At 34.7% G+C, this 14027-nt stretch overlaps 1 protein-coding gene across 1 annotated transcript; it reads left to right on the top strand.

Annotated features, from left to right (window-relative positions):
• Window positions 1-372: 372 nt before the first annotated feature.
• LOC126979834 (uncharacterized) lies at window positions 373-13366 on the top strand. Its single transcript, XM_050829397.1, has 4 exons — window positions 373-475; window positions 3499-3578; window positions 11571-11773; window positions 13235-13366. The coding sequence occupies exons 1-4, from the start codon at window positions 375-377 to the stop codon at window positions 13364-13366; spliced, it is 516 nt and encodes a 171-aa protein (XP_050685354.1). The 5' UTR covers window positions 373-374.
• The last annotated feature ends 661 nt before the right edge of the window (window positions 13367-14027 follow it).

Here is a 14027-nt window from a genome sequence, read left to right as displayed (position 1 = left end):
TCTCTTTATTTATTCTATTTAAGATTACTTCATGTCAAATATCGCATTTTGTTTAAAATACCATGTAGCGCAAATTCAGTTAATTATGTTTAAAAATAAAGGATACTATAGGTTTTTAAGTAATGTTTCATATGAATTGTAAAGAGTTTTATATATATTATATAACTATGTCTATAACTGTTTGTTGTATAACACCTAGGCTACTATACGTAATGTCGTAACTTGAAATGAAGTCCTTTAAGTATCAACAATAGCCGCACGCGCTACACTCGCATCACAAAGATTACCAAACCCTGCGCTGTCGTGTGTATATATAATAGAGACTCATCCTGTTGCTATCATTTCGCCCTCGATCGTCTCCGAAGCCAAGCATAATGAAAGTGTATCTAGTGTTGTTCGTGCTGGGGGTTGCATGTGCGGCGCCAGGCACGAAAGAGGAAAGACTCGAACTGTTTAATGGCGTAGCTATTGAAAAGTGAGTATTTTATTTGCATATTAGCAACTGCCCGTGTTTTTGTACACGTAAAATTAATTAACGGCCACTTTCTATGTTTGAACGTAATGTAAGATTATATAATAGTTAAAAAAAAACTAAAAACACGCTAAAAACACAAAACTCTTTTGGTATTCGAAAATTTCCTAATATTAGATAAATCGGTTAAAAATAATGGTTGAAATGTAATCTTAACATCATTTCCTGACGATAGGTGAAAATTATACAAACTAACAAAAATCATATTTTGCAAATTAAAAAATGTAATAATTTTATCAAATTAATGTATTGTCATCGGTCCTCGATAAATCTAGGAAGTTTTAATGAAATCTGGCTGTTTAAAGTGGGTCAAAATCGGGCCCAAATGAGTCGGTTACAAACAAAAATACATACAGGTGAAGCTAATAAAACGCGTGTAATAAAACACAGGCTTTCATTATGTCATATCTATGGCTATTCTTTATATGCTTTTAATATATTGAAATATTAATAGTTTCCTCCATCTATAGAGAAAAGAAAACGCTTATGCAATTTCCAATTGAAATATTTTATTATATCACTTATTGAAAGTCAAAATGTAAGACAGACCTGAGGAAAAGGGGCGCAAGTATCCCAGCGAGTTTTTTTTTATTATTAAAAATTATGGTTACAATGTATTATTGTACAATAAAACTAATTAATTAGCCTGAGGGTGTTCGCTCCATTCCCAATCTATGGTATCATTAAGAAAGTCATTTATGTTATAGTAACCTTTACCACACAAACGTTTTTTAAAAATTCTTTTGTTTTTCGTAATATATTTGTTTTGAATATTATCTGGGAAAATTTATTGATTTAGGCGTTACTTTGCGGAAATCCATAATTATACAAATGTTTTCTTCAGTAGTAATTCCGCCAATATTTGTTTTTAAAACAATTCGACACGTGTTTCGCCTCTACACGAGGCATCCTCAGGACGTGTTGTCTCGCCAAAATCTGGCACTATTATCTGGGATCTTGTTGTAAAACTATACATCGCCCTACAAAACGCTTACTAACTCAACTTAGCCGAATAATAGGCATTATAAGTTTATGTTTGTTCGGTTTTAACATTAAGGTTATGAAAGTTCTAGCAAATTCACTTATTGTTATATTCGCCTATGTATCTCTCACATTCATACAAACAACAAGAAACAAATACCAATACATTCTCTAAATCGGATTGCCTAAATTGAAATGCCAATTAATGTAGAAAATAAGTTAAAATCTCAGTATCTGTGCACCAATCTACAATTACAATTGAATATAGAAATCGGCTTTTAGACGATCGTGTTTATGGATTTTAGCGCGCTCTAATTCTCTTGAAAAGATGTTATTCCTTGTAATAATCTAATAATCACGAGCTATCGGCCAGTGAAAGTCCCGTCAAATTTGATTCAGCCCGTTTGGAATTTACCCGGAACAAGCAAACAAAGATTTATAAATTTGATTTTCTGGTACAACTATCGTCTAAAGTCTAAACATTCATATATTTTTTTTTAATGAAAGTAAGGGACGAGACGAGCAGGACGTTCAGCTGATGGTAATTGATACGCCCTACCCATTACAATGCAGTGCCATTCAGGATTCTTGTAAAACCCAAAATTCTGAGCGGCACTACAATTGCGCTCGTCACCTTGAGACATAAGATGTTAAGTCTCATTTGCCCAGTAATTTCACTAGCTAAGGCGCCCTTCAAACTGAAATACAGTAATGTTTACATATTACTGATTCACGACAGAAATAGGCGCCGTTGTGGTACCCATAATCTAGCCGGCTTCCTGTGCAAAGGACCCTCCCACTGGTATATGAAATAATATGTTGACATTTTAAGCAGACCCAACTTCTATATTCAAATAGGTAAAGATTTATTTTATATATATATAATTGACTAGCATTGACCCACGACGTCGTCCGCGTAGACGCGTAAAGCAGCTAAAATAATACTTATCACTAATATTAACTGTCTCGACCTCCTGGTAATATTAATGCTAAATTCGAACTAATCTATTTGGTTGTCTGGCAATTTGTCCGGACATACAAACAGACAAACTGACATACAGACCAATAGACAAGAATCTATAAAATACTTTTTTATCTTCGATAGAAGGGCGCCGTTGCTGACGAGCGCAATTGTAGTGCCGCTCAGAATTTTTGGGTTTTTCAAGAATCCTGAGGAGCACTGCTTGTAATGGGCATGGAGTAACAATAACCATCAGTCTAACGTCCTGCTCGTCTCGTCTGTTATCTTCATAAAACAAAATATACACTAACTAAGCAACCTTGTACTTTTTACAAATATACGGAACCAAGTCAAGAATTTATTAGTTATGGTGCATTGTTCCGCAAGTAACTACAAAACAAACAACACATTATAATGTCATATCACCAAATAATACGCTTGTAAGCTTTCACAAAATTATCAGTCCTTGAAAACTTTACACAAATGATATATAATTGCCTAATTTTCTTTGATATGAAAATTGGCATAACTATTTTCATCACTACATATCATAAAACAAAGTGCTCCGCCGCGTCTGTCTGTCTGTCTGTTCGCGATAAACTCAAAAACTACTACACCGATTTTCATGCTGTTTTCTCCAATGGATAGCGTGGTTGTTAAGGAAGGTTTACGTGTATAATTTGTTAAGTTTGTGTATACATTTTTGTATAAATTGACGATATTTTGTTGGAGATGTCGGAAAAAGATTAGCCGTCTGGGAGCTTTTAACGAGAACACTGTCTAAACCCTTTGAGATATAACAAAATAATGTACTGTGGTATTGTGTATTTTATATAGATCCAGAGAATAGTATGCAATGGCATATGTCTATCTCTTAAGGATAACATACTATTCCCATATACTTAAATCATTTTTTTTTTATGGACAGAACATTGTCTGTCTGGTCTAACTTACCAGTTAATGATAATTGTTGTACATGTTCAATGTAATATATGAATACATAGATTTTCTTTATATTTTCCAGAGACGAAACGGGGGTGGATAAATTGAAAGTAAACTTTGCACCCGGAGAACTAAGAGATGCTGCTAGAACATTTGAAGAAGGTAAGAATGGGATTATTATCATTAATTGTCTTATACATAAAAAAGTGTGTGTTATACATTGGCGTAACAAAGCAAAAATCATTAAAATTATTTATTCCTCGTGCTATTCTACGTTTTATAGAAAGAACAATATTGTAAAAATCTTGCAACGATGGCTTTGACAATTAATTATTAAATAACGAATACGGCTGTACTGGCTTGAACCCTTTGCCTATGGACGAAGAAAACATAAAAAAAATAACGAATGTCGCAAACGTCAGAAAATTTTAGGAACCAACTTCACCCTGTTACTTTTGTGTTACAGTGATGCGCGCGCATCTTAAAATTTCACCCTCATATTTTTTTCATAACGCGCCTTAAGAATTTATAACTTCAAAAAAAAACAAATTTAATCAGTATATTTACAATACTATGATTACATTCAATTAAAACTATCATTACGGGGAATTGTACCAAGAATAACAAATACCGATAGCTGTTCCACGTTGGATAGGTAGGCTGATCCGTTGACCGAAATAGATGCCAGCACTTGGGTTTCCAGTAGTCCGTGTACATTCTCTGCGCCTCTTGGCCCCACTTTGACATATTTGTGACGCCTGCTATCATCGGCAGTCGAAGCAGCAGCCCCAGCACGATATAAATAAAAACGATGCGGGACTCGAACCCGCGACCTCTCGCATTCCGTGCGAACGCTCTGCCAACTTAGACAATCGTTCGAGTGACGTATTGTTGATAAATCTTGTATGCTTTGTTCAACTCTCAGGTTGTGACTGCAAGAGCGACATCTCAAATCAATTTCCTAATATGCAAATATTGGGGTTGAGCAGGTTATCAACTGTAAAATAGATCCTGTAGATGAAGCCACAACCTGAGAGTTGAACTAAGCATACATGATTTTATGACAATACGTCACTCGAACGGTTAGCTCAGTTGGTTAGAGCACCGGCACGGAACGCCGGAGGTCGGGGGTTCGAGTCCCGCATCGTTCATAAAATTTTGTTTTTCAAATTTTATTTGTGTATTAATCCTAGAAGTGAGGGTTATCACTTTAAAAACATAACAAATCACTTCGCTAGTTTATGGTAAAGAAGGTAGACAGCGATTTTCTTCCGATTTACATTAGAAATATTTAGCAAAGACGAAGTCTTATGCGACTAAGAGCCTATAATCTATAACAGCTCGTTATTAATTTATATTTATTCAAATCCTATAAATAGATCAAACAAACAAATAAACCAAGAATAATTTCTTTATAATATTAGTAAAGTTGCATTATGTCCTATTCATATCTTTCTGAAAATCCATTCAACGCAACATTATTTTACGATTGCTAATATATGGTTGAATGTTCAAATATACTTTCATCTGCAAATGTAATTAATAATTCATTAGTATGAAATAATTATAAAAGTGAAAAATGAATTTTCTAACGAGACATGCGACGTTATGCACATAATATTGAATGAGATATTTAATAATTTCTTTAAGACCATGCGAGAGATGCATGACTAGATGCTAACAATTTCTATAGGGCTGCCACCCCATTAATAAATTTTAAATATTAAAATATTTTAAATATCTATTACTCTTTTACTGATAATTCCACAAATTAACCATCTTTACGTAGTCTGCCAATTTGGATAATAGATTTAGCTTCTTCTACTCATTTGTATTGTATCATATTTCATGGCCATATGAAAGAACTACAACATTTCTTTTTAAATAAATAAAAATATTAAAAATCACTTATTTAGTTATAAGAACCTTTATATCTTGTCAGAGTACATCATATATATTATAAGCATTATATTTGTATCTCCAAAAATTGACGACCATTTCTCACTGGCCCAAATAAATAAATACCAAATTAAATACATGTCATTTTAATTAAACAAATTAATCTCAGAAGTGAGGGTTATTACTTTAAAAAAAAAAACAATTAATTTAATATTACTTAAATAAAAAAATATCCTGGGTAATTTCAGGGTCTCTTTTGAACACAAGATAAAGTTAGCTCAAATTGATCAAGGAAAAAATTCTTAGTTATGTCACAATTAAATAATGAGTAACTAATTATGTGTTAATATAAATAATTCCTAAGTGTCAGCCCTAGGTAAGATGAAAGCTTGAGTCAATGGTAACTGGTTACGAAGGCGTTACGCGCGAGAACGTAACGCAATGTCAAGGTCATTGCAATACTTACGCACTTTACTCTAAAGCAGTGTTTCCCAACCTTTTTTAGGCCATAATATTTCTAAAATGTTTATGCCCCCCCTACATCACTTTTAACCTTTTAAAGTTGTTACCCCCTTATTCATAATAGTCTGCTAACTTAAAGCATTGCTAATTCTCACTCTGTCTTCTTCTATTGACCTAAGTCAGAATGAGAAAATACACTACTTAGCGGCTGTTTTAAGTTAGCGGACCATTCTGAATAAGGGGGTTAGAGTTTTAGGAAGAAATCAATATTAAATTGTTATCAAAACATCGTAAGTAAAATTTCAAAATCTTATTAAAAACTGAAATTTAAAATAATTTTAATATTGATTTTTCTACATTCATTTAGTGCGTCCTAACGTTTGATGCTTGCTGAACAGAGATTTTATATTAGGTTCCAATTTACTTAGCTTTGATTTGAGATCACTCTGAGTCGTTGTGTTATATCAAGTCGATTTATTTTTTTATCAGTAAATCATTTACAGCACTAAATCCATATTCAGCAAAATATGAATATGGAAACGGTTGTTTATTGAATTTACCTTTTTTAACCGACTACAAAAAGTAGGAGGTTCTCAATTCGATCGGTATTTTTTTATGTATGTACACCGATTACCCTGAGATTTATGATCCGATTTAAGGAATTCTTCTTTAGTTCGATGCGGAATAGACGCCATTTGGTCCCATAAATTTTACATAGTTTGGCCCAGTAGTTTTCATTTTATGAACTATTTTTATGATTTTTTTTGTCTACGTGGATGATAAAATTGTTTTTTGTGTACGGCTTTTTTAGGAGTTTTCATTCAAGTTGATTATATATTATTATTATTACCTCACACTAAAAAGTAAAAAAAATTAATAAAACTACGCTTAAAAAACCGACCTCGAAAAGTATTCAAACCTTACCTTTAATATTGTGTGCTACGTAGTTTTTTTTTTGTTAAATTTGTCACCGAAATCTATGTCGAGTCCTTTTTTAAATTGACCCCCGGCCCTGTGGGGCGTGGGCCCACGTTGAAAAACACTGCTCTAAAGTCTAAGTGACTATTTTATTAGATAGATTCAAAAATTATGTTATGGTCAAAGTTTAAGTAAACTAATTTATCCGTTCACCATCACTTGGGAAAATATAAGCATGAATTTTAATAAAAACTTATATAAAGTTTAACAGTTTTAATAGCGATTTACTTTTATATGCCAAATGACAGAATCATGATAATACAAATTTTGAAAGGATAAACTTATTTTTGACAATTTTCTGAGGCGATAGTGCTTTATTTGGCATCAAAAATATTTTCAAAGTAATAAATGTTGCGCAAAATAAATGATTTTTAAGCTTTTTATACCTTTTATACCTCCACCAGTGGGAGGCTCTTTCGCACAGGAAGCCGGCTAGATTATGGGTACCACAACGGCGCCTATTTCTGCCGTGAAGCAGTAATATGTAAACATTATTGTGTTTAGGTCTGAAGGGCGCCGTAGCTAGTGAAATTACTGGGCAAATGAGGCTTAACATCTTATGTCTCAAGGTGACGAGCACAATTGTAGTGCCGCTCAGAATTTTTGGGTTTTTCGGGAATCCTGAGCGGCACTGCGTTGTAATGGGCATGACGTATCAATTACCATCAGCTGAACGTCCTGCTCGTCTCGTCCCTCATTATCATAAAAAAAAAAAAATTTAGGGCTATATTTCACTGTGTCCGTAAGCTTCCAAACAAGGCACCATACACCATTTGCCAGTGGAAGGCTTCTTTACTTAGGAGCCGGCTAGATTATGGGTACCAACGGCACGTATTTCTGCCGTGAACAGTAATGTTTGCTAACTAAGCATTATTGTGTTACGGTCCGAAGGGTGCCGTAGCTAGTGAAATTACTGGACAAATAAGATTTAACATCTTATCTCTCAAGGTGACGAGCCCAATTGTAGTATCCCCTCATTAGTTTTGGTTTTTTCAAGAATCCTGAGCGGCATTGCATTGTAATAGGTAAGGCGTCTCAATTTTTATCAGTTGAACGTCCTGCTCGTCTCGTCCCTTATTTTCATAAAAAAGTCATGCAGACACCAGAGTCATGACGCGTACGAGTTGGTCGCGTCACCAAATTGGATGCGCAACCAAACGGAGACCAGGTACTCTTTACTTTTCTTTTTAGGATTCCGTATCCAAATGGCAAAAAACGGAACCCTTAGGGATTCGTCATGTCTGTCTGTCTGTCCGTGTATGTCATCAACCGTACGTGTGGGGCATCTATGGATAGGTCATCAAAAATGATATTGAGGTTCCTAATATCATTTTTTTCTAAACTGAATAGTTTGCGCGAGAGATTCTTCTTAAGTGGAAAAATGTGTCCCCCCCCCCCCCTTTAAAACAAGAGAACGATCAAAAGAAAAAAATATATGATGTACATTACCATGCCAACTTCCACCGAAAATTGGTATGAACGAGATCTAGTAAGTAGTTTTTTAAATACGTATAAATGATGAGAGCTCATTTCCTGTGTATAATTTTGAGAAATTATTTTTTGCCTTTTCCATTTAAATAATTTCATATCATTTTCCTTTCTATATAACTTTTATATTATGTTACTTGCTGCTACGGGACCCTTCATGGGCGAGAGCTGTATAAATGACATGTTTGTGTGTAAAAGTGTACTACTATTTCAGTGGCTAACTATATTTTTTTTAATTAGCTTAAGTAGGTAAATGTGCGGCAGTCATTACGTAACCTACATCAAATCAAAACGTTTAATGAACTCATAACACTGATAAACAATGGCTTAAGTATAGTCATACACTTAATTTCATAACAATAAATAAACAATATCAAACAGATAAAATTAATATCAAATGAATCAAATAAAATAAAAAAACATGTGTGTAACATATATATGAATTGTAGAAAACTATAGATTACTACTAGATATCTACTATTTTAACATTTTCACTCAGTAAATAAAATAATTAAAAATAAGAAAGGTTAGATTATTTATTGCCACATATCAATATGACGTTGTTATTGAATATTAACGAATATGGCTGTATGGGCTGGAACCTTTGCCTGTGATTTTTGGTAACAAGATCATCCTGCCACCACAAGTAGTAAATAAATTTACGTTTTGATTTGTTACAACACTGTTATGCTTTGACTCTGTATACCTACACATATAAATATCGTGTAACGATCCTAAATCTGACGCTCTCGTGTAGTACAAAAAAAAGTGTGTGTGTACTTATGCATGCACGCAAGAAGTTAAACTTCTTCGGCCTACCGAAGCGAAAATCATTAAAATGATTTATTCCTCATGCTATTCTACGTTTTTAGAAAGATCAATTTTGTAAAAATCTTGCAAAGATGGCTTTGCCAATTAATCATTAAATAATGAATACGGCTGTATGGGCCTGAATCCTTTGCCTGTCTTAATAATGCAGAAACCAAAAAAAAAAACGAATGTCGCAAACGTCAGAAAAGTTTAGGAACCAACTTCAACCTGTTACTTTTGTGTTACAGTGATGCGCGCGCATTTTAAAATTCCACTCTTGTCATTTTTGCTTACGCGCCTAAAGTAATATAACTTCAAAAATCTGACGCTGAGTACGGATAAAAGCTCGCTTCAACAAGAATAGTTCACACTATGAAAGCATAAGTCGTGTAACAAGTATAACTGACCATTGCTTACGTAAAGAGAAAGTGGGGTCATTGATCTATTGAGTAACTGTTCACGGTCAAGGCTGCCTCCAGACGACGATCTGCTCTTTAAGTAACTTCTAGACGATCAAGTGATATAACAATCAATCATATGTTGACAGTAATAAAAATTTATTCAAGTTAATCACAATATTACTCATTTATGCTTATTATAAATTATTTTCTACTTTTTAGTTTCGTTTCCTTAAAAGCGTGTTTATTATTTTTTTTTCTGACTAATCTTATATATAAAATTCTCGTGTCACAATGTTCGTTCCCGTACTCCTCCGAAACAGCTTGACCGATTCTCATGAAATTTTGTGGTCTGAGAATCGGCCAACATCTATTTTTCATACCCCTAAGTAATAAGGGTTGTTCACCCTTAAATTTTTTTTTTTAATTTTTGGACGAAATTTTTTGTTTTTATTTTTTTATAATGTGGCATTAAAAAATACATACAACTTCAAATTTTCACCCATCTACAATCAACAGTTACTTTTGTATCGCGATTTTAATATCGGCAATACAACGTTTGCTGGGTCAGCTAGTATATATTATATCTTTGAGTCGATGTCAGCCAAGATAGGATTGTAACTACATACATAGTTATAGGTGAGATGTGCTTGTGTCGCAAGCGCGGCGAGAGGAGGCGGGAGGTCACCGATTCTAAAAATAACAACAATTGTATTTATTATTAAGTTGTATAAGAATACGTAATAATTTTCTTTACTTTAAGTGCATATTATATTATTTTGGAATAGTTGTTTTTAAGTCTGTTGTTTTTTTGTTAATTTTTTTTTATTTGTTACGTTTTTATGCCTTGACTTCTCTATTGGTCTTCACCAAATTCTCTTTGCGACGTTGCCAGCGGTACAGAAAATAGCAAAGACTAATTTTTGTTCCTAATTTTGTAGATATTACTATTTTTGTTGCATTAAGTTTTAATTTGCATAATTATTAAAAGTTGTGAGTTTTTCTTGAAAAAAAAAATTGGAAACATGAATCGCCTCAACATGGCATCTTCACGAGATATTGTCTCGCTGAATTCAGTTTCGTTTCAGAATAATTGAAGTAATATTTTTAACTTATTTAACACAAAGACAGAGTAACGTGCAGTGGCTAGTTTCAACCGCTGAGATTGGCTCCTTGTTGCATAACATCATTACAAAATAGAAAGCAGTCAAGGACCTTAAGAATCAAAGTTTTATTTGGTCAAGGCTACACGTACATATAATTATTTTATCTCCTTATCTCTTTACTTTAACTTACTATTGAATAGTATTGTAATTATTGCGAAACTGAAGTGACTGTGGGCAGAGCACATAGTTCGATGGACGGATGGCCAGTTGGGCAGAAGTCCTTTAATAGCGACCACGTACCGGAAAATGCAGTGTTGGTAAGCCCCCCCCCCACAAGATGGACCGACGATCTGGTCAAGATCGCCGGAATACGTTGGATGTGGGCAGCGCAAGACTGATGGTCGTGGAGATCTTTGGGGGAGGCCGTTGTCCAGTAGTAGACGTCTTCCGGTTAAAATGACAGTTCATACTAACATAAATATATATAAATACTTAAATATCCATGATTCAGAAACAAAATACATTTTCATCAGATACATCAAATATATCATCATCCTCTAGTTCAGTAGGCAGAATCACTAACTACTGGTTTGTATGGGTCGTCAAAGTATATGTTCGCATCAATACAATAAAAAAAGTATTTTTTTCCTGGCAGCTATTTCGGTCAACGGCTCAGCCTAGATATCCAAGGCGGAAATGCTGCCAGTTTTCTTGGTACACTTCCTCGTAACGATACTATTAATGTAATGTAATAAGTTTGTTTGTATAAACTTATTATGTCTACAAAACAGTAAATCTGTTATTGAGGTGAAACTTTTTCATCGACGCATGAGAGAAATTTTATAGCAAATCGTCACGATTTTCGGTTAGGCGCCATTTTGTTTTTGTTGTCAATATGACATTGTTGGCAGCTGTCAGGTGAAGTTGGCAGATACAATACCAACGTTTGTCATATCTTTTCATTTCGTTAATTTAAAAGTACGAAAAATGATTTATATCTATTACTTTTCTAGCCCGTGGTAAGCTCAAGAAGTACGCCCCACTTTTGGCGGGTATTGGCGTGAAGGTCATCGCTGTGGTTGGTATTCTGTTTGGCGCATTGACTCTCCTGGTCACCAAGGCACTGGTTGTGGCTAAGTTGGCTTTGATGGCTGCCGCGGCATTGGGACTCCATAAAATATTTAGCGAAGGAGGCTTCAACGGAATCAGTGGAAAGGTATGCCAAGAACATTTTCCTCATTTATGTTATTTTATGGAAGACAGAAGGCAAAAGATCGCGCTGTCATTATCTGACATTAGACCGACCAAATTGAAGACTCGTTATCCAAATTCTTCAGGATGCCGGCTAGATTATGGGAACTAGCATCTAGGAACTGGGCGACTATTTCTGCCGTGAAGCAGTAATGTGTAAGCATTATTGTGTTTCGGTCTGAAGGGCGCGCTAGCTAGTAAAATTACTGGAAAAATAACACTTAACCACTTATGTCTCATGGTGACGAGCGCAATTGTAGTGCCACTCAGAAGTATGGCGGTTTTTCAAGAATCCTGAGCGGTATTGCATTGTAAAGCGCAGGGCGTTTTATTAACCATCAGCTGAACGTTCTGCTCGTCTTGTCCCTTAGTTACATAAAAAAGGACGTACTGGATAGACCCCGATACAGCCTGATCATCTGCTCTAGATGCAACCCAAATGCAGACCATGATCATAAAATTAAAATTTAGTTTAGTATGAAACGTGCAGTCATTGGACATTTGTATGAAATAGTAGTAATTACAGTATGGCAATTGGCCACGAAGTATAATCCAGCTAAGTTTGAAAGCGAACAATTGCTTAAAATGCTGTTCCGCTTTTTACAAGATTTTAGTCGTAAACTGTTAATCTGTTAATGACTTCTCATTTCGTACAATCGAGTAAATTGCTTTTTACTTAGAAAGTTTGGCTAGGCTGGACATAAGGAACCAGAGAGAGATGGAATTCCATCTGCATCACGTTCATTAAAAACCGTTTGGATCGCACGGTCACTTTGTGGAGTCAACTGCTGTATTCCCAAACCATAACAGCCTATAAACCTTCAAGTCTAGATCTTACTCCCACTTCAAAGACCGTCAGCCATCGATTGACATCTCTTAATGCTGTTGTCCACAGGGAGCAAGTTTGTATATTTTCCATCAGATAAGCTCCTTGCCCTATTGCCCCACCTACAAAAAACTCTGGTCAACTGGTAACAGATTAACACAAACAGTTTGCAACACTAGAGGAATCACAGGAGCACTTTACATAAGTTCCTTTATGATGACGTAAAATTGATTTAAAAAAAATATAGTTGCAATTTATATCAGAAAATGATATTGTATTAAAATTTAATGCAAGTAATTGCGGCCAATTTTTTATAAAAAGGCACGGAACGCGAGAGGCAACGTTTCGCTAATATTTGGCTTACCCCCTCAATGTTCATTTAAAACTTGTTTTATCAGTTTTATCTTTCATATGGTTTTATAAAAATAAAACAATATCTACAATATTGAGCAGTGGAATCTTATTATGACAACATACTGTCTAATAATTTCGATTTGTTGCAATAAAATCCGTTTAGTAGTTTTGTGTTTGTAGTTATCAGATAGAAAGACGTAGCGCTGCATTTTGTATTATAATACAGAATTCTAATGTTAATTTCAGATCGCAGGACTTCAATCTGGCCCTCAGGCCTGGTCATCACCAAGCGCCCCAGCAGGTAACTACCCCTACGCAAGATCAGTGAACCCCGAAGAAGCGAACGACTTAGCATATAAGTCACAACTACCCTCATAATAATGATTATGATGCTAATTGTACAAGTGCCTAAATGCAACATCGAGCGAACAATTTTGTTGAAACCAAGAAACTTATAATAAGTGGAGACAATTGCTAGGGAATTCTGAACTTTATCGACATTACAATAACAATGACTTGTTCTTCTGTCAAGCAGTAGTATACAAGCACAATGTGTATTTCAGTTTGAAAGGCGCCGTAGATAATGAAATAACTGGTCTAATAAGACTCTACATCATATGCATCCAAATAAAATTTGAAAACAAAATTTCATGAACGATGCGGGACTCGAACCCACCACCTCTCGCGTTCCGTGCGAGTGCTCTTCCAACTGAGCTAACCGTTCGAATGACGTATTGTCATAAAATCTTGTATGCTTTGTTCAACTCTCAGGTTGTGGCTTCATCTACAACATCTACTTTTGAGTTGATAACCTGCTCAACCCCAATATTTGCACTATAGGGAATTGACTTGAGATTTCGCTCTTGTCATATGTATCAAAATGACGCTTGAAGTTGCAATATCTCTCGAGATTTCTGTATTTTTGAGGAATCCTGAGCAGCACTGCATTGTAATAGGTGATCACTTATCATCAGGAAGGTCTTATTATTATAAGACACCCTGTATTCAGTATGTATATAGTCTCATACTATGGCACAAT

This window comes from Leptidea sinapis, chromosome 4, assembly GCF_905404315.1.
Source record: "Leptidea sinapis chromosome 4, ilLepSina1.1, whole genome shotgun sequence".
NCBI lineage: Eukaryota > Metazoa > Arthropoda > Insecta > Lepidoptera > Pieridae > Leptidea > Leptidea sinapis.
The sequence above is the reverse complement of the archived record's forward strand: the minus strand, read 5'-3'. Positions and strand labels throughout refer to the sequence as shown.